The sequence below is a fragment of the Paramisgurnus dabryanus genome, chromosome 12, assembly GCF_030506205.2.
Source record: "Paramisgurnus dabryanus chromosome 12, PD_genome_1.1, whole genome shotgun sequence".
NCBI classification, from domain to species: domain Eukaryota; kingdom Metazoa; phylum Chordata; class Actinopteri; order Cypriniformes; family Cobitidae; genus Paramisgurnus; species Paramisgurnus dabryanus.
This window is the reverse complement of record NC_133348.1, coordinates 23,367,764-23,395,041: the sequence shown is the minus strand read 5'-3', so window position 1 is coordinate 23,395,041 and position 27,278 is coordinate 23,367,764. Positions and strand designations below refer to the sequence as shown.

The 27,278-nt window shown below is 37.3% G+C and overlaps 1 protein-coding gene across 1 annotated transcript; it reads left to right on the top strand.

The window, feature by feature from the left end:
- The first annotated feature begins 38 nt into the window (after positions 1 to 38).
- Positions 39 to 27,278, top strand: LOC135739010 (tumor necrosis factor alpha-induced protein 2-like). Its single transcript, XM_065257255.1, has 11 exons — positions 39 to 671; positions 3,639 to 4,251; positions 4,503 to 4,617; positions 8,508 to 8,630; positions 8,771 to 8,865; positions 22,270 to 22,362; positions 22,648 to 22,774; positions 22,847 to 22,972; positions 24,014 to 24,169; positions 24,371 to 24,492; positions 26,848 to 27,278. Exons 1-11 carry the CDS (start codon positions 530 to 532, stop codon positions 27,005 to 27,007), a joined length of 1,872 nt encoding a protein of 623 aa, XP_065113327.1. The 5' UTR covers positions 39 to 529; the 3' UTR covers positions 27,008 to 27,278.

Sequence of the window (27,278 nt, the reverse complement as noted above, 5' to 3'; positions counted from 1 at the left end):
TGATTTGACAGAAAATTTGATGAGAAGAATAGGATGACGAGTCGGAGCCGATGGTGTAGTGGACGGCGCTCCGACACATGGTGCAGACACATGGTGCAGACGCACTTCTGGCGACCCGAGTTCGAATCCCGGCTCGAGGTCCTTTGCCAATCCCATACCCCTCTCTTCACCCTATACTTTCCTGTCGTCTCCTTAATTACTATCTATCCAATAAAGGCAAAAATGGGCCAAAAAAATAATAATAAAAAAAGAAGTATAGGATGATGCCATCAAAATTCTAGACTATTTTAGCACACTTGCAGAATTGTAAGGTTTGAATGCTGATATCTTCTGTATTAGAATTTTGTCAGCGTTTCGGACAATACCAGTTTATAACCAGTTTAATTTGATTAAGGGGGACTTTAAGTCTTGCCTGAGAAACAAAGCCTGTTTCTGTTAAAGCAGCATTTAGTTTAGATATAAGCATGTTTCATATTTTACATTATGAGTGAACAGATTTTTTTGACATATTATAATTTTGTTTGTAGAAATGGCCACTGACAGCACTCAAGTTTCCTCTGGTGATCCTGAAAAGGGGCTTCAAAAAAACAAGCAGAAAATCAAAGTGACTGATAAAATAAAATTGTTAGCCTTCACAAAATGTTCAAAATCTGGACATGAAATGCTATCAGGTAAAACAGGACAATGGTGTGATGTATAATGGCAAGAAAAAGTATGTGAACCCCTAGGAATGAACTGGTTTTCTACAGTGATTTGCCTTAAAATGTGATCTGATTATCATCTAGGTCACAACAATAGACAAAACACAATGTGCATAAGCTGATGACACACAAATAATTGTAGTTTCTTATGTCTTTTTTGAAAACACCCATTAAACAGTCACAGTGCTGGATGAAAATGTGAGTGAACCCACAGACTAATTTACTTTATGAAAGCTCATTTGTGTCAGTAGCTGGCAATCTGGAGTCCAATCAATAAAATGAGTTTAAATGTGTGGTTTAGTGCAACTTTGATAGACTAAAAGACACTTAAACATTTTAGGATTGCTGTCCTTAAGAAGCATCAGCTATTATGAACCATGCCTCTCTAAAGATATCCGATCAAGAGTTGTTGCACTCCATAAGGCTGAAAAGGGATACAAAACAATCTGAAAATGTTTAGACATCCATCAATCGACAATTTGACAAATTGTTTCTGCACACATTTCTGTTCATGCAACACATCCTCATCCCATGGCGTCAATATTTGACGCCACTTGACCATGCGTCAATATGTTACGCGGAGGGTATACCCTTCGCGTCATTTTTTGACGAACTGGGGACTTCAATACTATTAGGTACGCAAAATTAAACAGTTGTCGCCTGACATTGGGGTTAGGGATAGGTTTGGGTAGGGATGTCATTATGTAAATCTAACCCTAAACCGACGCGAAAATGGTAAGAAAATGGTACGAAAATAGGAAAGAGAATGCAACGGACTCAATAGTATTGAAGTCCCCAGTTCGTCAAAAAATGACGCGAAGGGTATACCCTCCGCGTAACATATTGACGCATGGTCAAGTGGCGTCAAATATTGACGCCATGGGGTGAGGATGGGCTGGTTCATGAGTCTACCATACGTAAGTCTTTTGAACAGGCATGGTGTCTATGGCAGAAACATTGCTGAAGTTTAAGGAACAGTATGTAAGAAATTTATATCAATTAATCATGAAATGGCCTTGATATGTCACTAGACATTAAGAAATCATTTTCATTTCAAATACTTATATCACTCACAACAGTGGTCCGGCTAGGATATTGTCATTTAAGTTGCAGCCCTCAACTGATGTTTATGTTGTCATTTTGTGTATTGGCCACCAGTTGTGTGATTGCAGTACCAGTTTCAGCCACAAGTTTTGTGATTGCAATACCAGTTTTGGCCACAATCCTAAAAAAATGAGCCTGAAGCTTGCAAAAGAGCATCTTGGCAAACCCTAGTGCTACTGGGAAAATATTTTATGGAGTGATGAAACAAAAGTTTAATTGTTCGGGAAAATACTATGTGGCAAAAAGGGCCCAACTTACCAACATCAAAACATCATCTCAACAGTGAAGTATTGTGGAGGGAACATCATGATTTGGGCATGATTTGCTGCCTCAGGGCCTGGACCACTTTCCATGATCTAGGGGTAAATTAATTTCCAAGTTTAACAAAATATCCTACAGGATAATGTCAGGGTGGCTGTCCGCCAGTTGAAGCTCAGTAGAAGTTGGTTGATACAGCAGGACAATGACCTTAAGCATTGAAGTAAATCCACCACAGACTGGCTTAAGAAAAACAAAATGCACCATATGGAGTGGCCTAGTCAAAACCTAGACCTTAACCTGTGGAATGACCTCAACAGAGTGGTTCACACCAGACATCCTACAAATGTGTTAATTGTGAATTAATGTGTCAGTTGAAGTGGTTTTGTAAAGGGGAAAGGGCAAAAATTCCTTCTGAACGATGTGCTCTGATTCAGAACTACTAAAAAAGCTTGCTTGAAGTAATTGCTGTCATTGGAGGGTCAACAATTCAATTCAAATGGGTGTTTTCAAAAAAGACACAATAAACTAGAGTTATTTGTGTGTTGTCAGCCTATCAGATCACATTTTATGGCAAATTACTGTAGAAAATCTGTTTATTCCTAGTGGTTTACATACTTTTTCTTGCCACTGTATTTCTACTTTTTAAACTGTAAATACATTTTGTTAAAGCTCCACTGTGTAAGATCTACTCCCATCTAGCGGTGAAAGTCTATATGACAACCAACTGAATATTACTTTCTAGCCCCCCCCCATTCGGAATGCGTTTTAACTCGTACGGTGGCCTGGCCGTGTCATGCCAAGGTTAACATGGCTTCCAGTAGCTACAAAGCAAAAGCAATGAAAAAAATGAACAATTTGAAATGTCCTTTGCCTGTGATCCATCAAAGCACACAGATTTATGTTTAACATGGAAAAAGTCTGATTGTCATGATATGTCCGCTTAAAATCACATACAAAAAGCAACCATAAACGTAGCTTAGACACTCCTTTTTCATCGACGCGAGGAAAAATATCACAGGGGCTGTTAAACTTGGTATTAAGATGTGTTTTCGTCGATAAGATCAAAAGTGGACGAGAGAGACACATGTAAACATGTTACATGTCCGTGTATATGTAAGAGCTTTTTCTCATATTGGTGAAAAAAGATTGCGCAACTTTCACACGCTTGTAAAATGAAACGAAAGACGCGCAGATCAGACGCTTTTATCAATGAAAGGCTAAAAATAGGGCTGTCACCGTGTGTTTGTGCTAGAGGTCAGAAAAGAAGAAAAACATTTATCTCAGTACCTCAGATTACATAAATGGGCGGAGATACGGCGTGTGGCTGTTCGAACACATTAAACCACATGCATGTTTACACTAACAAGTGTTATGCATAATCATGCTAAAGTTAGCCAAGGAACTATAAAACTTCTAAGCTAACTTGCTAAGAATTAACCAAAAAAGTACACAGTTGAGCTTTAATAAAGACTACAATCCCTTATGTTATATTACTACAATATAACATAAGGGATAATTTTCCAAAAAAAAAAAACAAACAATAGAAATGAATTGTCCTCTTACAAACTACAGAGCACCTGGAACAGAACTGTCTGGCTGAAGCTCAGAAGCTGCTGGTGGCAGCTGAGGAACATCTGTTTGATTCGAACGAATCCGCCAGAGCCGAGAAAGAGGTGGACAAGCTGCAGATGGATTACGAAAACTTCATTCTTCATTTGAAGATGATCATCTATGAGTCCTTCAATGAGAACAACCAGGAGAAACTCAAGAGTGTTGTGACTGCCATACTTCAGGAGGAGGCACAGGACAAACGCTGGGAGACACTGGAAAAAGAGATACGTCCAGCTTGGAGGCCGACAAGGTGCAGAGAGATCCATGACACACAACTCAAGACTGTTGTCGAGGAACGAATGAAAAATGCAAATGAAGAGGAGAATGGGGCGGACAAGCTGTCTTCTCCCTTGAAGAGAGAAGTGTGCCGACTGGGCAAGCAAATACAAAAAGATCTGCTGGTAGTGGTCAGACGGTTGGGGGAATGTTACCCACCAGACTTTGACATTTGCAGAATTTATGCCCAGCTTTACCATCAGGCTTTCTCCACCAGACTCCAGGAGCTGACCAGATCTAGTGTTGATTTTGAGGATTGCTGCTATATATTAAGTTGGATTGCATTTCACTACCCTAGGTAAGAGACACTGAACCAAGTTTCAATGGTAGGATGAATCATTTAAAAGCACTTGAATAAACTTGTATAACGCCTGACACGTGTAGTTCTTTTTACATATTTAATGATTTAATATATTAGTCTCTCAAGTTTACATTAACTTATGTATCACCTTGTACATATTTTAGCCTAAGGATGTATTGAAATCCTATAAAACAGCAAATAAGAAAGTAAAATAAAATTCACATCTGGATATTTTAAATATGTTTTAGCGATGTGCTGAACCACCAGGAATTGAAAGAGCACATCGACCAATCATCGCTTGGACCTCTGCTGCCTGAAGAAACCCTTAAGATATTACATGAACAGTACTTTTCATGCAAAGAGGTAATTCAGAAACTTCTAGGTTTTAAAGAACAGTTATTCAATAGCACAGTTTAAATAGGAAAGAGCTCTGCTTTATGACAGCAGCCATTTAATGTAAGCGTAAGCATAAAACTACCGTCTTATAATAAAACATATTTCAATTTAAATATTCTTAAACATTCTCACATAAAGAAACTATAGTAGGTACCACAATATATTTACTATGGTAAACAGTACGTTCCAAAAAAAACATCATCAACCCAGAAAAAAGTCATTAAAATATTTAACGTGCTTCTACATTTACGCATTTGACAAATTATTTTATCCAAAGTGACTTATAAGGTACTATTTGAACAAATTACCATTTGTGCTGCTTAATGCAGTGCTCTTCCATTGAGCTTTAGCACAAGTATTTAGTAGTAGAAGATCTCTACACAGTATGAAAGGGTCATGGTTTTCATTTTATTACTGTATGTTTCCAGAGGTATACTTATACTATTACTAGTTTTTTTGGCAAAAAAAAAAAACATGTAATGTGAATATAAGGTTAGGCACAATCCAAAGTGGAGTAACTGTACATTTAAATTATAAACGATTTTGTCGCTCTGTGTCGCTCGTACCTTTAATTAACCAACATTTCTTTCTGGTTCTCGAATCTGATTGGCTAAGAGCTATGCAATATTCTACTGATAACTAGGGCTGGGCAAATTGTTTTTTGATTAATCGTTTTTTTTACGTGGTCGATTCAGAATCGATTCTCAAAGAGCAGAATCGATTTTTTTTTCATATTTTTTTCTACAAACATTGAATGTAAGATTAACGTTAATCAAATTACTAGTCTTCTTCACTAGATGTCACCCTCTTTTTTGCCTTGTGCGATGTTACCAAGGAGCGAGAGGCGAGCCTGTCATTCTTTCATTTAGTGCTTAAAATTGCGGTTTTAGGTGGGTCATCAACATTGATGCCACCTTCACATAAAAAGTATAGAGGTATGGAAGCATTTTAGATTTCCCAAGCAAGACGACAACGATAGTGTTGTGGCTTTTAATTTCTTTTTATTATTTACCCACTTGTAAACTTATGTTCACTGTTATTTTTTATTAATATAGTATTTGTATTAAATCTAGAATCGAGTATAAAAACCGACCCGAGAACCGGAATCGGTATAAAGCAGCATACAAAAATTCTGACACTTATAAAAAACAGTTTTATATAGTACTGACAAGAACAAAGTCTAATAATAATGGAGTGCTCGTATCGCGTTTAGATTAAATGGGAAAGCAATAGTAACATTATATAAGTATAGTTTTATTAATTTTTACTTTGCGCCAAAACAATAACAACACAAAAGACACTAAATATGAATAAGAAAACAAGTAATAGTTTCGTCATGACACCAAATACTGCTGATTTGATCTCATTTTTGACCATCAAACACAGACAGGGCCAACATCAGAGCCAGGGAATCCCTGTCAGAGATGTAGCCCAGAGAGGGCGGTAGTCAGCGGGGCGAGTGAACACTGACGTTTGCTCATGCTCTGGTTCTCTCACGTACCAAATCTTACTAAGCAAACGTTCAAACAGGCGCTATCTTTACTAATCGACTGCAGATTTAAATACAATACATATATATTCTCAACTGAACTAATCTAAAACTACACTTTGTGACCAAGAAACGGTAATATAAAGAAACGGCTATTCCGTCCATTGAGTTATTATGAGATTCAAAGCAGCCGAAAGTGTTACCTGTCATTCTGGCCGCCCTCAAATCCGTGGCGGAAGAAAGTAGTTCCCAAACAAAGAGGCTTTTAAAAAAACTATGTTGTTGTTTTCTAGTTTTCTTTTTTCAAACCTGTGCCGTCGAACTGTTGTATAAAAGCAATATCGCTCTCTGAGTGGTGTGATATAGCTCTATATCATCACGGGTGCGATTGCCTCTGGCCTAATCACAGCCGTGATGATATAGAGCTATATCACACTCCTACTCGAGCGATATTGCTTAAACGCCCCATCTGGAAGAGTTACTGTTTGCCGGAAGTCACCAAGCGACTATTGAAATTTGTTAGATCAGATCGCTCTGCTACTGCTAGTTGCTGCTTAAAACACTATTGACCAATCAGAATCATGGACTGGAACTAACTGTTTGATAAATAAATTATTGATAAATTTGAAAAAACAAACCATATTGTCACACAGCCATACTATGTTCAGACAGTACATTAGCAATATTATGCTGTTGTACATTTTTTGTATTTAGTTTAATTATTATTTTAAGGTATTTGCAGTGTAATACGTTCATTTTACTGCGAGATAGACAATTACACATTTACCTGAACCTGAGCTTTCAGTTTATAAAGAAGACGGATCATGAATTGCACAAAGAGAAGATATCAGTGTAGGTGTACAGTATGCTGCAAATTTTTTTTATTTTTGTCTTGTTTTCAGTAAAAATATCTAAAAATTTCTTATATTAAGATGCATTTTCTTGATTAGCAAAACAACCCAAGAAAATAAGTCTAGTTTTTAGACCAAAAAATATCAAATTTAAGTGATTTTGTGCATAAAACAAGCAAAAAAATCTGTCAATGGGGTAAGCAAAATATCTTAATAATTTTTCTTGAACACTAAATTCAAGAAAAATGTGCCTACCCCATTGACAGATTTTTTGCTTGTTTTATTTTTAGATATTTTTACTGAAAACAAGACAAAAATACTAAGAATTTCTTTTCTTGAAAATCATTTTTTGCAGTGTAATATATTCTGTTGTAAAAGCATGTCATTTTATTTTGTGGAGTGCTTAGCAAACGTGCCATTTTGCTTCACGGCGCAAGTTTCATCGATTTTAAATGCAAGTGATGGTTTTGTCACAGTTTATAATGCAAATGCGGTGTGGCCTGTCGATTTAGAGCTTTAGCACTAACAAATCTGAACATCTTGAAACAGCCTTCTAATTTCAGGAGTATAGTTGAGAAGACAGGTCACACGCGGCTGTGAACATGCGCAACTTAAAGGGAACATTGTTTGGAATGTTTTGTATATATGCTGTTTTGCCATTGACTATAAATGGTTAGGACATTGAAAATGTTCAATGTTTTAAGTTTCTTGGGACTACCATCTCTGCATCACTAAAATGGGTTGACAATCTGAGAGGTATTATTAAAAAATCTCACCAAAGGCTCTTTTTCTTAAGACAGCTCAGAAAGTTTGGCGTATCTAGGTATGTTAAACTTTTATAGAGCGGTCATTGAAAGTGTGTTGACATTCTCACTTATAGTGTGGTTTGGTAACTCCACAGTTCAGCAGAGAGCTCAGATTAATAATATTCCTCGGGTTGCTTCGAAAATTATTGGTTGTGATCTTCCCTCTATCGATGAGATTTATGTTTCACGTTTGGAGAAAAAGGGATTAATGATCCTGAAAAATCCCCTACATCCAGCTAGTCACCTCTTTAGGCCTCTTCCTTCAGGTAGACGCCTTAGAGCAATTAAAACTAAGACTACACGTTTTTTGAATAGTACCTATTGTAGGATTGTTCATGCTCTCAACTCTTCTGCAACTGTATTTCATTCCTTATAATTGTTTAGAAATATACAGTTGTATATGTATGTGTATGTAACAATGTATTTCAATGTATTTAAATGTTTGACACTATTGTGGATGAGCTCACCAAGAAAATTCCAAGGAATAAATCTTTGGCAATAAATAAATAAATAAATAAATAAAATAAATATATGTTTAAAATTTTTTAACAAAAGAAAATAGCTTGTGATTAAACATCATTTGGCCGACCCCCTATAGCTCTGTCCCGGACCCCCTGTAGGCCTTCAGATTGAAGACCCATGCTTTATGTCATCAATATTCCTCTAGCTGCTGCACATTGGTATTGATATTTCCTTGTTTTCTGTCATCAGGAAGAAGCCAGAAAGTGGTTGTCTAATGCTTTTGGGAAAGAAATGAAGAAATGGAGTGATGGCATTGAGCCACAACTGGTGGATGGATTTTACGTAAGCAGCCTTGCTGTAGATATTATACCGGTAGGTTGTGGCTTCTTCTAGTGATTTTCTAACCCTCTTCTTTAATTTGTGCCTGTTAATAAAGTTTAAAAATGCCTGTTTCATGTAGCTGACAGAAGAGTTTACTCAAGACATGAAATGTCACCATGTTTGTTTTACAGCTTATTGATTCAACTATGAAGGAGATCAAAGCAATTTTTGGCTCTGAAAGTAAAAACGAGTACATTTTATGCCAGCTGGACAGTTATCTAAAAGAGTAAGTGCATTTGTTCATAAGACAGACACTTTTATCCAAAGTGACTTAAAGTATCCCTTACGAAAAAGAAGTATACTTCAAGTTCATTTTATTAAGTATACTTAAGTAATGTTGGAGTATAGTTTTAGGTACAGTATACTTTATGTAGTAAGTGTACTAACATTTATGTTCTAGTAGTATACTTGTAAGTGTACTACTTGAATACCGCTTGGGACTAAATTGGCCCACTTTTAGTATATAGAAGTATACTTCAAAGTGTACTATAAGTGTAAGAGTAGTCAACTTTAAGTGTACAACTAGTGCATAATTAGTTCTTCATTTGTACTGCAAGTGAACTCATGAGTATACTAGTAGTTTTCTAGACTTATACTTCAAGTGTGCATGCAAATGTTCTGTTAGTGTACTCTTAGTAAACTAGTAGGTTACTTATTGTGTGCTGCAGGTATACTTCCAAGTGTTCTTTTAATATACTTTCAGTTAACTAGTAGTTTACTAGTCATAAACTGAAAGTGTAAATGCAAATGTTCTGTTAGTGTACTCTTAGTAAACTAGTAGGTTACTTATTGTGTGCTGCAGGTATACTTCCAAGTGTTCTTTTAATATACTTTTAGTTAACTAGTAGTTTACTATACTGAAAGTGTAAATGCAAATGTTCTGTTAGTGTACTCTTAGTAAACTAGTAGGTTACTTATTGTGTGCTGCAGGTATACTTCCAAGTGTTCTTTTAATATACTTTTAGTTAACTAGTAGTTTACTATACTGAAAGTGTAAATGCAAATGTTCTGTTAGTGTACTCTTAGTAAACTAGTAGGTTACTTATTGTATACTGCTTGTGTAACAAAGCACTTTGACACTGAGGATCCATCTGCAGGTTTTTATTAAAAACACTCATATTCCAAAAGGCCAGGTCAAACAACAGCAAACACAGCAATGTAAGGCAGGCAAATCTCGTAGTCATGAAACAGGCAAAAGGGTCAGGGCAGTCAACAAACATACAGTACTCATAAACCAGGTAAAACAGATCAAGAATAATAAATACAGATAGATAAGCAGGCAGGCAAACCGCTCAGCAACGACAGCCGGTACAAATCAAGACTTTGCACTGACTGAATGTTTCCAGAGAGTTTATATAGGCTGTCCAATGAGTTTCAGGTGGCAGACTAATCAGTCCAGGCATGCGGGATTATGGGAAATGGAGTCCAGAACGAAAGTTAATATTCAGGGGATTCAGCCATATATATATATATATATATATATATATATATATATATATATATATATACACAACCTCAAATCAGAAAAAGTTGGGACACTGTAGAAATTGTGAGTAAAAAAGTAATGGAATAATTTACAAATCTCATAAACTTATATTTTATTCACAATAGAATATAGATAACATATCAAATGTGGAAAGTCAGACATTTTGAAATGTCATGCCAAATATTGGCTCAATTTGGATTTTATGAGAGCTACACATTCCCAAAAAGTTGGGACAGGTAGCAATAAGAGTATAAAAGTTAAATGTACATATAAGGAACAACTAAAGGACCAATTTGCAACTTAATTGGCAACATGATTGGGTATAAAAAGTGTGGCAGTGTCTCTCAGAAGTCTAGATGGGCAGAGATAGTCTATATTCTATTGTGAATAAAATATAAGTTTATGAGATTTGTAAATTATTCCATTCCTTTTTTACTCACAATTTCTACAGTGTCCCACTGTAGTGTCCCATTATATATATATAATTTTTGTATTTATTATTTTTGATTGATTAGCTCACTGATAGCATACGAAAGATTTAGCTTCAAATTGAAAGTACAATTAAAAGGTACAAGTAAAAAAATTAATACACAGGAACATTGTATTGTACTTTAAGTGCAATATATTAATATTTATAGTATGATGTTAAGTTCACTTAAAGTAAAGTTGAGTAGTAAACTACTAGTTAACTAAAAGTATAGTAAAAGAAAACTTGCAAGTATACCTGCAGCTAGAGGTCTACACGGGTCCAAAAATTCCTACCCGAACCCGATCAGACCCGCAAATGTGCTACACTGAACCGACCCGGAATCGTCTGTTGTTTTGAAAGCTGGACCCGGACCCGACCCAGACCTGTCTATTATTTAAAAGCTGGACCCGAACCCGTCCGGGAAGACACAGACCCGACCAGCAAATATTCTTAGCTAAATGTTATTAAGTTAATAAACAAGTAGCAAACATTTAACTTTTTGTCTTACCCATAGAAGTTAGTCTTCTCCATCCTTGTACCTGTCTGTGTGATGCACAATCCTTATTTCCAAGAAAGTTCCATCCATGTTATTCCTCTCTTGACGATTGAAATGTTTAATGCTTATTCCAGCTTTTAAAGTCCACTTTACACTCATGGTGATTAATAACGCAGTTTTACATCGGGTCAACTTGCTTAATAATGTTTGCCCATTTGGATTATAATAACGATTGCTCATTCAGTGCCATGGTTGCTTTCGTTAGCTTTGCTTCTTTGCTATCATCTCTGTGCTCTTTGAGTCGCGAAAACTTTAGATATAACAGCAAGACGGTCAATTTATAATATTATTATAAAAATTAGAGAAGTCAGTGCAAAATGCGCGGTACGGCGGAATAGGTCCCGCCTTCTAAATAAAAGAGCCAATTGTCAAAGGTAAAGTCATTGCGTCTCACTGCAAAAGCTCCTTTTTCACTGCAAAGCTTTTCTGAGCGGATTTAATAGAGGAACTATATTGTATGGTGGAACAGCACTTTTGGGAGTACTTAAACTCGCCTGAAAAATCCGCTCCCCTTCTCCCTCTCATAATGGGAGAGGGAGGGTGTTACTGCGCCGAGTCGAAGTACTCCCAAAAGTGCTGTTGCGCCATAAAATATAGTTTCTCTTTTAAATCCGCTTAGAAAAGCACTACGTTTCATTTTGTACCACCAAACTTGGTCGTATAACTACTCGTCTTAAATAGGAAAAACGTTGATGTGTTTGGTCACTTCTAACTTTATCTCTGAGTGGTACCATTGAATGAATAGGGCTAAGCTAAATGCTATCGAAGTGTCGCAGCGCGCCCCAGCGCTTACGTGCACGCACTAAGATGATAGAGGGATGTATCAACTCTTCTTAGTTAAGGTGTTAGGTACGCCTTGTGCGGTTAGAGGCTCCAATGGACAGAGGAAACAGCTGGTCTTGTTTAACAGTGTTTTTATTAAGGTGTATGGTGACAGTCCCTCAGAATTAGTGGGAAGAAATATATCATAAAAAAACAAACAAACAAAAATACTTAGATACAGCAAAATGTAAACTGCACAAACATAAGATCAAAAATAATTTATATCAATAAATATAACCTGACCTGTATGTGCAAAAACTGCACTACATAAGCAGCACTTCCCCAAAGACGCTTCCACCTTATCTTCCTCTACTACCCTTCTGGAGTCCTTTTATAGGCTTAACTCCTCCTACTTTGGAACATACCACGTGGGGGGGTACAAGTTTTCACATATCTCACAGGAATATACAATACAATAACAAAACAACAACTAAATACAAATAAACATACATGCACAAAAAAACAAAACAAATCATCTCTACAAATAAACATAATACATATTTAATGAAAACAAATAACTGGAGAAGCCTTTCTGTCTTACAACCATGAAAATAAACTCTTCCGGTGACGTCACTAACATGCGCCACAAGACAGTGAAGACACAAATACCTATAAATAGATCGCATGTCTGACTGCACAGGTTTGGCAAAACAACTCATCAAATGTGGTAAGCAGAAACTATATCTCTTATGCTGTATTCAATAAAATATTTAAATCCAATACTCGCGATGGTGATTTATTTCAGTACATGCGAAAACAATTCTATTATGCTGTCATTATATGCATTCGTGTTATATTTACTAGTTTCCATATAACTCAGATAAAACTACATACAGGACATTATACAACCAGCTTACCACACAGTGACATAGAATGTTACATAAGTCCATGCATACATAAATATATGTCGGCTAACAGCCTGCTATACATGACGCCGGTGTATGTGCATAACGTGCATGTGTATGTGTGTGCGTAGTCCAGGCACAGTCGCAGGCTTACCCTGTGACATTTCCTCCCCCTTCCCCAGACACCACTCGTGGTGTCCTGGAGAGGAAATCTGCGGTGCAGTTTTCTGAGCCAGACCGATACACGATCTCAAAGTCAAATGGCTGTAGAGCCAAAAACCACCGTGTTATACAGGCATTCGTGTCTTTCATTCGGTTAAGCCAAACCAGTGCCCGGTGATCAGTCTCTAATTTAAATCTCCTACCCATGAGGTAGTACCTAAAAGAGTCTAAAGCCCATTTAACAGCCAGGCATTCTTTCTCTACGGTTGAATACCTTGTCTCTCGTGGAAGGAGTTTTCTGCTGATAAAAGCAATCGGTCTCAAGTGTCCTTGCTCTCCCTGCAAAAGTACAGCCCCAAGACCAAATTGTGAAGCATCAGTCTGCACTGTGAAAACCTGGTCAAAGTCTGGACTCTGCAACGCTGACTCTTTGCATAATGCCTCCTTCAAATCTAAAAAGGCACGCTCACAGTCTGCAGTCCAGTTAGGCTTGTTGGGTTTGTTTTTCTTTGTGAGTTCAGTAAGGGCTACGGCTTTCTCTGAAAAATTTGGGATAAAGCGTCTATACCAGCCCACCAGGCCAAGGAAAGACCTCACCTGCTTCTTAGTTACAGGCCGCTCAGCCTGTTTAATGGCCTCAATCTTTCCAATCTGAGGGCGTATGACACCATGCCCCAGTACATGACCAAGATAACAGGTCTCCGTCTTTGCCATCGTGCACTTGTCCGAGCAAATAGTAAGACCAGCATTCTTTATTCGAGTTTACACTTCCTTGAGATGTATTAGATGGCCCTGCCACGTCCTACTGTAGATAATGATGTCATCCAAATATGCTGCTGCATACCTCTCAGTTCCCCTAAGGATCTGATCGATCATTCTTTGAAAAGTAGCCGGAGCCCCATGCAGGCCAAAAGGAAGGACCTGGAATTGGTAGTGTCCAAACGGAGTCGTGAATGCTGTAAACTCTCTACTTTCTGAACTAGGGATGCACCGAATCCAGATTTTTTAGGTTCGGCCGAATCCCGAATCCACCGTTTAAGATTCGGCCGAATCCGAAACCGAATACCGAATCCTACTCGCATCCTTATTCCATTAACACAGTAAAACACATTAATGAAGTAAACAACGTCCACAGCAGTGTATTTTTCATTTTATTTAATTTTAACTGTACATTATGCCAGGATGACAAGTTGGAAAAACTATTTTGACAATTACCATAAGCCTATGCATAATGAAAGCGATGCGTTGCGACACGCTCGTTTTTACAAGCAAGCAGCTCCGCGCTGAAAACAATATTTAACTTTGAGTGAGAAGCTCCGCTCGTCAATGTCAGGTTTCACACGGCCGTCCAATTACACTGGAGGAGGGGCGGGAGATTACCACAGCAACCAACCGGCTCACAGCTGAAGCATCACAGCTACCAAGCGCTCGGCTGAAAAACAGCTGGAATTTGGCGTCCTCAAGGCGTTTTCAGCTGTGTTTAAAAGTTTTGGTGTGTCCAGCCCCTAAGGCTCACCGAAAGAAAAAGCTCATCTCTACGTCAGCACCCGATGTGTGTAATCAACGGCCGCGTTACGTCGACCAGCGTAGCGCAAGCCTAGGGTTTGGTTCGGTGGAAAAAAAATCTAGGATTCGGCCGAATCCGAACCCCGTCAAAAAGCCCAGTATTCGGCCGAATCCGAATCCGAATCCTGGATTCGGTGCATCCCTAGTCTGAACTTAAGGGCACTTGCCAATAACCTTTGCACAGGTCAAGAGTTGTAAGGTACTGTGCACTGCCAAGTTTTTCAATTAAGTCATCTACTCTGGGCATAGGGTATGGGTCAAATTTGCTCACCGAATTTAGTTTTCTAAAGTCCAAACAGAATCTGAGAGACCCATCTTTCTTAGGCACCAGCACAATGGGATTGCTCCACTCACTGATTGACGGTTCGATTACCTCTAGTTTCTGCATCATTTCCAGCTCTTGCTTCATGGTAGGCAATAGTCTTTCTGGAACTCTGTACACTGGTTGTCGGATTGGTTTCACATCCTTCAAATAAATGTGATGCTGTACCAAGTCTGTCTTCCCAGGTATGTCCTGGAACAGTTGCTGAGGTATACACTTTTGCAGCTGATTTCTTTGTTCAGCTGTCAAATGTTGAAGATCTAAAGGATACTCAGTTTCATGAACAGGCAAGTATTGCTCCTCCACTTCGTCCTTTTCCTGTACTGCCCTCACTAAGAGCTCTTTCACCTCTGCTCTTGCTGGTTCTGGCTGTGAGGATGGACTGTGCCATTTCTTCAACATATTTACATGAAAAGTTTGCAAAGGTTTATTTCTAGATGGCATTTCAATTTCATACGTTAATGGACCAACTTTCTTCCTCACTTGGTATGGCCCTTGCCATTTGGCCAACAGTCTGTTCTCTGACGTTGGAAGCAACAATAAAACTTGCTCTCCTGCTTGGAAAGTTAGGGACCTGGCCTTCTGGTCATACCATGTCTTTTGCTTCACTTGTGACTCTTGCACACTCTCCCGTGCCCTGGTGGATGCCAGTTGCAACTTCTCTCTCATTTTGAGGATGTACGAGAGAATGTTCTGCTTGGTGGACTTGTGACTGGTTTCCCAACTGTCTCTCAAAACATCCAATGGACCTCGAATCTGGTGAGCAAACAATAATTCAAAAGGAGAAAAACCGGTGGATGCTTGTGGAACTTCCCGGTAGGCAAATAAAAGGTAAGGAAGCCATTTGTCCCAGTCTTTTCCATTTTCAGACACAAACTTCTTCAACATGCCTTTCAAGGTCTGATTAAATCTTTCTACCAGACCATCAGTCTGGGGGTGATACGGAGTAGTGCGAACTCTCTTAATGCCCAGTAACTGATAGACCTGTTTCAGGGTCCGACTCATAAAATTGGGGCCTTGGTCGGTCAAAACTACTTTAGGGATACCTACATGTGAAAAGAAGTTTAAAAGTGCATCTGCAATCTGTTTTGCTGCAACGTCTCTCAAAGGGTAGGCCTCAGGGTATCTGGTTGCATAATCACAAACTACCAGAATAAACCGGTTCCCTTTCTGACTTTTCTCTACAGGTCCAACAATGTCAAACCCTATCCTCTCAAAAGGTGTATCTACTGGGGGTATCGGAATCAGAGGTGCCTTTGCAGGTGTTCTACCAACTGCTAACTGACAGTCAGGACAAGTCTTGCAATAGTCTTTCACTTCGGTATACATACCGGGCCAATAAAAACGTTTGGAAATTCTCATCAACGTCTTCATGAATCCCATGTGACCTGACCAGGGAGTTGCATGCCCAAGCTCTAATACCTTTCTGCGCTGAGCTTTGGGTACCACTAACTGCAAACCTTCCTCTTCACTCTGCCTGTAAAGAAGATGTTGTTTTATTATGAACACCTCACCATACAATGAACTCACAGTTGCATCCTTGCTAACTTTACCAAAACATTCAGACAATGTAACATCCTCTTTCTGAAGCTGTCCTAGTTCACTGGGTATAACATAATCTGACTCAATCTCAGGTTCTTCCCACTCAAACGTTGTCTGTTCTGAGCCAACCAACAATTCTGCAACTTTTTGTCTGCGTCGGTCCAATCTATCTTCCTTGGACAACCGTTCTTCACCTAGACTTTCCTCCAGAAAAAATGGCATCTCCCGAAGGGTGCCTCTACAGATTCTTCAGTTTGTGATATCTGGGTAACCTTTTGAGCCTGCGCTCGAGTAACTATTCCACACCAAGCTGTCTGCTGAACTAAATCTGGTAATATGGGCATATCAGTCCCTAGTAACACAGGATAGGGCAGGTTTGTGGTAATACCTACATTCATCAAAAATGACTGCTTGTTAACCTCCAAATACACTTCAGCGGTAGGCAATTCTGACTTATCTCCATGCACACAACAAACTGTTACAGTCTCCTCAGTCCATGACTCTCTGGCTATATACTGTGACTGTACTAAAGTACGTGTACACCCTGTGTCTACCAATGCCGTCAACGGCTTACCATTCAACAACACTGAAATAGTGGGCTCCTTATCTGGTTTTACCACTACCTTAGGGCTATATTGGGGAACATAACACAAACTGGCAGATTTGGGTTTTCTCAAAGGGCAATGTGGACTAGTATGTCCCACCTTTCCACAATTATAACATACTTTATCGCCTCTAGGCAATATCTGACCTGTGACTACTGGTAGTGAAGGCTTCGGGTGAGTGACTTTAAAACTTTGGGCTTGACTTTGAGAGAACGAACTACCCCCTGACCCCACAGACTTACCTCTCGCCACTGGAAAGATCCCAGAGTACCGAAAGGTCTCAAAAGATCCCTTCCGTGCTGCTATATAGGACTCTACTAGGTCAGCTGCTTCTCCTGCAGTGGTGGGATTTCTCTCCTTCACCCAGGTCCTCATCTCCGGATACAGCACTCTCATATACTGCTCCAACACCAAGGTTTCCATCATCTCGGTTTTGCTTCTGACGTCGAACTGAACCCACTTTAAGAACAAGTCTTTTAAGCGAATGTACAACTCTGTTGGGGACTCATCAGCAGCTGTGTTTAATGAACGAAATCTCAATCTATACGTTTCTGAATTAATCTCATATTTCTTGAGAATCACCTCTTTTACTCTTGTATAGTCAGAGGTAAAGGCCGGCGCCATGGCGACAAAAGCGCTTCTCGCTTTTCCAGAGAGCAAGGGAATTAGATGAACCGCCCAGTCCTCCTTTGGCCATCTGTATATTTCTGCCAATCTCTCAAACGTAGTCAGAAAATGTTCTACATCATCACTGTCTTGTAGTTTTGGCAACGAAGGCACATGATTCAGCACCCGTGTACCTGACTGATCTAAATCGGTAGCTTTATGCCTGGTACGCTCCACGTCCATCTGAATCTGTGTGACCTGATGATTGAGGACCTTGTATTGCTGCTCCCGTCGTGCAGATTCTTTCTCCTGCCTTTCGTCCCTTTCCTTCTGGTACTGCAGGAAGGACTGAAACATCCCTGCCAGGGCTATCACAGCTGCATCACTTGTGTTGGTTGGGAGCTTAGCAGGTTGGATAACTTCTGCAGTGCCACCCACTGCACCTTGATCTCCTTCCGTTTCCACCTCTGTAGTCACTTGACCCCTGGTCTTCGGTGGCATTTTGCGTCACTGTCACTTTAACCACTGTATGACACCAACTGTTAGGTTTCCTTTACTGCTGGCTTCAGCTGTTATGAAGCTTTACTTCTGACACCAACTGTTAGGTACGCCTTGTGCGGTTAGAGGCTCCAATGGACAGAGGAAACAGCTGGTCTTGTTTAACAGTGTTTTTATTAAGGTGTATGGTGATAGTCCCTCAGAATTAGTGGGAAGAAATATATCATAAAAAAAAAAAAAAAAATACTTAGATACAGCAAAATGTAAACTGCACAAACATAAGATCAAAAATAATTTATATCAATAAATATAACCTGACCTGTATGTGCAAAAACTGCACTACATAAGCAGCACTTCCCCAAAGACGCTTCCACCTTATCTTCCTCTACTACCCTTCTGGAGTCCTTTTATAGGCTTAACTCCTCCTACTTTGGAACATACCACATGGGGGGTACAAGTTTTCACATATCTCACAGGAATATACAATACAATAACAAAACAACAACTAAATACAAATAAACATACATGCACAAAAAAACAAAACAAATCATCTCTACAAATAAACATAATACATATTTAATGAAAACAAATAACTGGAGAAGCCTTTCTGTCTTACAACTATGAAAATAAACTCTTCCGGTGACGTCACTAACATGCGCCACAAGACAGTGAAGACACAAATACCTATAAATAGATCGCATGTCTGACTGCACACACTGTAAAAAATAAATTGTTGGCTCAATGAATTATTTTTTAGTAACTAGTTCTACAGAAATTTTACGTTCACTCAATTTCTGTCTCCAAAGTGTTACCTGGATTGATGTTTTTTAGTTGGCCCAAATTTGACTCCAATATAAAAAAGTATGTTGGCTCAATTAGCTTTATAGTTCATTCAACTAAAATGTTTTAATCAGTTGAATCTTTAAAAACTTACAGCAAAGACTATGTCAATTAAAATTTAAGTATTCACTCAATGTTTTATGTGTTACTTCAATTAATATTTATTATTTGGGATTTTTTTAATAACATTTTTAAATTATTTATCAAATAATTTATGCTGGTGTTGTAAACAAAATAATTAACTTCAGTCACATAAAAACAAAAGCTTTTTATTCACTTATCATACAGACTGAACATACAGAATTAAGTCTTCTTTAAATAGAGGGCATAAAACAGTCCAAAAAGCCTCCAAAGTCAGTCAGAACATCTCCAGGGCCTTTTAGGAGACTTTCCTCAGCCAGTCCAAGCAGAGACTGTCTCGCTATGTATCCTTCTGGTCTGCCCCTCACATCATCTCCGCTCTGGTTTGATAAACAGAGGAATATAAACACACACACACACACACACACACACACACACACACACACACACAATAATAAAGTTTGACGGTGAAAGACTTTATTCCCTAAATAACGTTAATGTTAGGCCAAATTTCCCTCAGACATCACACATAATTAAACACTATTGGGCGGTTTTCTCGGACAGGGCTTTTCACTGACTAAAATAACTTACTGACATCTCTTAACATATGAGTGCTATTGTTTTGTCTCAAAATGCACGCCAGTATTGTATTATATAAGGTTTGTTTGTAAAAATGTCCCAATTATAATAAAGACCGAGTTCTAAACTTTGTCCGGTAAACCAACCCTATATCCAGGCTTTTTATCTTAACTAAAATAGCTCCACTTTACTTCGGTCACGTTACATAACACACTTCTAATGTATCTTTACAAAAATATAATTACAAAAACGTCGAGTATTTGCGTCTTTGCCAATTAATATATTCTAAAATTAACATTTAATTACAAACACTTACCTGACGTGAACTTCAGGAAACGGCTGACTTGTGTCCTCCCTTGTGTGAATCAGTAAGTGATTCCAGCTGTTGCGTGCGGATTGATCTCAGATGAAATGACCTGTGATCCAGATCCTTCCGAGTTAAAACATTTTAAATTCAAAATACACAGACGCACGCGCATACATACATACATACATGCACACGCGCGCGCACACACACGCACGCACACACACGCACGCACACGGGTACACACAGGGGTATATTTAGAAGTTTTAAGATTGTTATGATATTGGGACTATTTCTCCACTCGCACCTTCAGCTCTGAAGTTCAAAATCGCAGGCAGTACGCAGCCCAATTATAACAAATGTGAAAGATATGAAATATCATTCAACAGCGATATCATTTAAGTGCAATCCTAAAATATGATTTAAAACATACCGGTAAACCTTTTATTATTAAGTATAAGAAATTAAAATGAATTAAATCGCATGTTTAAACGCCACAGAGATATCAGAGCCAGCAGTCGGTTTCTGATGGGCTTGCCGAGGCGAGGCTGCGCTGGGCGGGGTGTGAGCGCTTAAGTGTCTGTGATTTTCTGGAGCTCATCTGGAGCTCTTCTCCGTCCGAAAGTGTCCGAGCACATTTTTAAATAGACGCTATCTATATTAACCGACCGCATATTTAAACTTAAAGCACATACATTCACGCCTGAACAACTCTTAAAATTACATTTTGTTACCAAATAACAGTAATATTGTGAGCATTTTGTTGTCAGGAAACATAGCTGTCATAAGTCCACATATTTACCTGATTTGTCTTAATTAGTTCAGTCAACATAGCCATTCTTGATGTTGACTGAATTTGGAAATAACCCTTCACTTAATGTTTTAAACACAGATTTATCTAGACTTAAAATAATATGTCTACTCAACTAAGCCCAAACAAGAAAATTGGTTTAACTTATATATTTTTGCCCTTCCAACATTTCATTAATTGGATTTTTTACAGTGCAGGTTTGGCAAAACAACTCATCAAATGTGGTAAGCAGAAACTATATCTCTTATGCTGTATTCAATAATATATTTAAATCCAATACTCGCGATGGTGATTTATTTCAGTACATGCGAAAACAATTCTATTATGCTGTCATTATATGCATTCGTGTTATATTTACTAGTTTCCATATAACTCAGATAAAACTACATACAGGACATTATACAACCAGCTTACCACACAGTGACATAGAATGTTACATAAGTCCATGCATACATAAATATATGTCGGCTAACAGCCTGCTATACATGACGCCGGTGCATGTGTATGTGTGTGCGTAGTCCAGGCACAGTCGCAGGCTTACCCTGTGACATAAGGTAATAACATATTTTAATATTGAAAATGAGTAGACTATTCCTTTAACTAAAAGTATAGTAAAACAATACTTGCAAGTATACCTGCAGCACAAAATTAATAACTTACTAGTTTACTAACACTAAAGATTCTCCATAAAGATAATATACATTTGTACACTACCTATACTTTCAAAATTTACTAAAAATATACTGTTTCTAAATAAATAATGTATTTTATAAATATGCCGTCAGTGCATTATTATAATGATAACTTTAACAGATAAAGTATACCTAAAATAAACTTTAAAATAAGTTCAAATTAGTATACTTTAAAAATTGCACAGAACTTTAACTCCAGGTATATTTTTTAAAGTATACTTTAAGAAAATATACTAAATTATAATTATTTTGAAATATGTTAAAAGTTTGATTGTAAGCAAATATGTTGTAAGCATACTTTCAATATATTCAAATATGGTACATTTCTTTCTAAGTATATTTGTAATGTACTATTGCAAAGTTAAATATACTTGAAATACAATAAAGTATATTTATTTTTCACCAGGGCTTTTTGCAGCTTTCTTGATGAAGCTTTCGTTGTTGCATTTTTACTTTATACTTTTATGTATAAAGTATATGTCAGTAAACAAGTATAGGCCAAATATACTTAGACATTTCGGTCAGTATAGGTCAAGTATACTTTAGCACAATTTAAGTATATTTCTGAGAAGTACCTAAAGTACATTTTAGAGAAGTACATAAAAAGTAAACTGAAAGTATACTTTCTTATTTTAAGTTTAAAAGAAGAATACTTCAATAAACTTATTTTTCGTAAGGGATGACTTGTTAATGTGCCGCATGGGAGCTCAACCCACATTTGGCATTTCAAGTGCTATGGCTTAACGGTTGAGCTAAAAACAGGTCACATAAAAAGAAACAAAAAATACAATTTCATTGCTCCATTATTATTGATTAAAATGATTTCCTTGAATTTCAATGGCAGGTATATGAAAAATCTAGAGGAACTTATCAAAGTTAAACAAGGAGGTGCTGCTAAAACCCTCTGTGCTACTCTGGTTAACATTAAGCAGTTTGGGTGAGTTTGGTTGATTCATTGAAATATCCAAGACCTTATTGCACCCGTTTGTACTTAATCTGTTTTATTGTTTTCTCGAGCATTTTAATAGTTCTAATGTCTACTTACAATGGAGTGTAACTATTTATAGTTTGATTAATTTTTAAAAACAAACATACATTTAGTCATGTCCATCACATTTGCATGATTTTGTGTTTATCATATTTGAAATGTATATTATCTCTCTGTTAACATGCAATCTGCCAACTATTCATTCTTATTTTTGACAACCATTATTTCTCTTAGGGTTTATGTACAAGAAGCAGAAAGTCTTTTCCCAGAAAAGACTAGAAGAGCACTGTTGTGCACATTAGCAAACATCAAAACAGCTTGTCAGCAATATTTTCTCAGTCGAATTCACACAGAACTGAAGGTTAGTAAAGTGAATGTAGTTTATCTAAAGATAAGAATGTGCTTAATTCTTTTGTGTTTCATTTCTCCACAGCCGCTGTACCGTAAGCTTTGGACTGACGCCTGGTGTCATAAGCACGATGAGGTTTTGGATGGGCTGGTGAAAGCACTTGAAAATCATATACATAATTTGGAAACGCTAGAGTCTGTCTGCCAAGAGGTCAGGAGCAAACTTAATTTAACAGATGTAGATAGATCGCTCTATTTTAAAAGCAACACTAAAGAGTTTTTGCTCTTTGCTCTCCCTACAGGTTAGACGCGTAATTGTTCATTAGCACTGTCGTAAATACTGCAGCATAGCTGGCTCTAATTGAATTGTAGATCTGCCCGACGGTTGGAAACTTCTTTAGTGCGGTTTTGGCCGATAGAGGGCTGCAAAGCGAATGTGAAAGTGCCATTCACCCTGTTTTGAGTGGATGAACCACTGAAACTTTTTTGGAAACGTTATTTTAAGGCAAAAAAAACTATAATGATACTAACCAAATGCTCTCGGCACAAGTAATTTTTTTAATCTAATAGTTTCGATTCGTATCGACTTAATCATGGCTTCAGGCCATTCAAGTATTGTTATATGCAAGTTAGTAGGATCTTACCACTTTAAGAATGAATATAAAAATAAATAATATGAAATTAATCATACCATATAAAATAAATAGCATTGCAAATGTAAGATTTTAATGTTAAATAAGACAGCCCAAGCACATTTCAAATATTTTTGTTTAACATTTTAAAACAATAAATAGATCAAATTAAAGTGGTGTAAAGAAATTATCATTAATTCATCAAATGAAACTTAATGAAAATTGTCGGTTATTGTGATTTATTGTGAACTTCTTTAGGTTTTTAGATAGGCAGCAGCTATTTAAACTAAGTGCAAATATTGATAGTGTAAATAGTATCTAAGTAAAAATATAGATATATTTTTTATTTACACTAAGTGACAATATTAGCATTTTCTTAGCGAAATGCTATTAACAGTAGGTGAAAATAAGTTATTATCAAATTTGCAATAAGTGTAAATCGTACTATGATCTGTATTAGCATATACTATTTGTACCTCAGTATTTTTGTAGATTTACATGATGCAATATTAACATAGACTATAAATGGTTATATTTATTAAAATTATTAAATGGATGCTGCATTATTGGGAAAATACCCCCATACACTGACCACTAACCCTACCTAACCCTATGCATAGGAACTGCTGGGCGAGCTGCATTTAGCAGTAATGGTTGAGTATGTGAGGCAAATGATGAAGAGAAAACTGAAGCTGAAAGGGAAGAAACAGCAGGAGGAAGCAGCTGAGTTTATGTGCCAAGACAACCAAATTATCTGCTCTACATTTGCAGAAGCGGTGAGAGCACCAACACACATGCCTATATTTGTGGAACCCGAGAATTTCCGGTTCGAGTCTCCAAAACAAAACTCAATGAAGTGTAAATTGAAAATAGAGTAAAACAGCTGTAATATTGATAATTCTTTTATATTAATACACTACATTGTCCTCATGTATGTTTATGTACTTTTCTAAATAAATGTATATTCTCTTGACAAGGGGTGCAATGAGAAATGGCTTTCTGAAATACTGCCAAGATTATCTGAGATCCTGAAACTTCAAGACCCTGGGAGCCTTGAACTTGAGATAGTTTCACTAGCAAGAATCTATCCTGACCTGAGGTATATATTTGTAAAGAATCCCCTCTCATCTGCCCTCACTAACCAGACTACATCACCCATGATCCTTTTCCCCCCGTCATCCACCATCTTTGATTACCATCTTTACCTGTTTACTATTCCCCTGACATTATATTTACTCATACTCATTCCACCATTGATACTCACCATTGTTTTCAGTCTTTGTCGGTTCTCATCTTTGCATCGTTTTATGTATGTTTGTATTACCTGCGTTTCGTTATTAAAGTTATATATTTAATGTTACCATTCATCCTCCTAGTCTCTCCATACAGCATACCATGACAATATTAAATCATTTTTCCATCACAAATGAATGTGTCCAGATACTAATAGACATTCTTGGCTTTATAATGCACTCTTAAAAAGGATGTGTTAATTTTTTACACATCTTTGTGTGTTAAGCTTTTAACACATTGTGTGTAATTTTAACACATTATGTGTCATTTTGTATTGTCAATAATAACACAGAGATGAGTGGAGTCTGGGACAATGCATTTAGTGTGTTGTCTCAGAATCAACACTAATGTGTTGTTTTTAACACATTCGTTCATAGATTGTGGTTAGGAACATCACAATCGCTAAATACTTAAATAAACTTAAATACTCAAATACATAACCCCCTAAATATATTATCAGTTTTATAAGCTCTCTTTAGAAATGAAGTCATGATATGTCATTATGCTTAAAAGGTACTCTGTAATAACTTGTATGCTGTAGCATGCTATAAATGCCTCATACTACAAACGTTGCTATAAACATTTTTATTATATAAAAAAATTCTCAAAATGTGATGCCGATTTTAACATCTGGAGGCCACTATTACTGTTTACATGCAGTACATTCTGGGTTGATGACGTCAAATGGTTGCAAAAGACAACAGTTGTTTAGTTACAATGCCACAATGCAATGCTTTTGGCTGTTACTTCCAATCTGTAAGGAATAACCCCCGTTGGCCCAGTGTCGGAAAAAACAGCAAAGTGAAGGGCCCTTGCCCATTTGGTCTTTTACAGCTCTTACTGATGACATTTTAACATTATGTAATTTAGGAAATTTTATCCAATTTAGAGCAGTCAGACAACACCTATAGGAAATACACATTATTTGCCTCCATGCTTCTAATTAGGGGTGCACCGATAAATCGTCCGATGATGCTTGCTACGCTTCTCAATAAATTACAGTGAAATGCCAATACATCCTAAAGCCATAGGGCGCTCTCGTGCAAAAACTCAATATGCGCCGAAGAACAAGAACCATTACACACGCTGCTCCAGAAAATGGCTTAAGCATATATTTATATCACTGTTCTTCAAACCTTTTTAGGTATTTTCATGATATTAAAGTATAGGTATAATGATTATGTTTGACGGGTGTTGCTTTTTCAAATGCATGTTATAAACGACTCAAACTAACAGTGATTAGATTAGGGTGGCCATTCGTGCCAGTTCCGCCGGACACGTCCCGAACATGTTTTCGGGTTCGTTCTCTGGAAGTCACGTTGGTCGTCCGCATACGTCATCAAGGTTTAATATTTCGGGTTTAATTTTAAAAAAGCAACCGTTACATTTCAAGGTAAGAATGAAACTACAATGATTGTATGTCTTAAAATAAATAAATCTTAATTTTCTAATGTATTTTAACTGAAATGTGAGAACCTCGATGACGTATATGCGGTCGACCAACGCGACTTCTGGAGAACGAACCCGAAAACATGTTCGGGACGTGTCCGCCGGAACTGGCACGAATGGCCACCCTAGATTAGGTAGATAAGGACTTACTGATTTAAAGAGGTAGTACATGAAAGAGCTGTGCATATTATCAGCTGTGTGATTCAGAATAGTTATCGGCCAGGTATTATATCGGCATTTATTCTCGCATCACTACTTCGACAAGAATAACCGATGTCTAGTGGATCTGCTCTTTAACATCTTAAACCTAAGTAAAAGAAAATGTACTAACTTTTTTATACTTTATAGCTTTTGGCATTTTCTTTTCACATACATTCAGACATTAGAATAAAAAAAAAACATAATAACACAAATAATAAAACTACGAATTACCATAACAAGCTATGAGAGCACATGCCGGCAATCTGAAGCGATCAACCCAGTTTAAGGCAAAAAAAATTGTAAAAAGGCTCCTAGTAAAAAAAAATTCATCATTTGTAAAACGTTTAATAGTCACTTATTATTAAGGAATTATCTCACATTTATATAGTCAATCTCAGTGTAAATCTATTAAGCCATACATGTCTACATAGGCAGGGTACCCTTTAAGAATTGTTAGATGCTTAATTGCTTGCTTGCTTCATTAATCACTTTTGTTTTCATTCTCTGCTAGTCAGCAACATGTTGTTGCTTTCTTAAACCTGAAAAGCAATCTTTCAAGCTCGGATCTGCGTGGGATCAAAGATTGTTTGCGTGATTACAGGGACACGCAGGATGATCAGTCCTCCCCTTCTTTCTTTTCCAAAGTAATTGTGAAAAAGAAAATCTTATAAGTGTGCTGTTTATGTACATAAATGTGATACACATATCAGAATTGAAGCATTTAATGCATTGTCATTTGAAATATACTTGCTACAATATGATTTGAAATTAAAGGTTTTAGATATCTGTGAAAGGTGTCAAATCAGTTTAAAGTGCACCTATTTCATTGCTAAAAAAACGTTATTTTGTGTATTTGATATAATACAACATATTTGCGTGCATGGTTTATGGTTGAAAAACACAATATTTTCCATATACCGTACATTTTTGTAGCTATCCTGT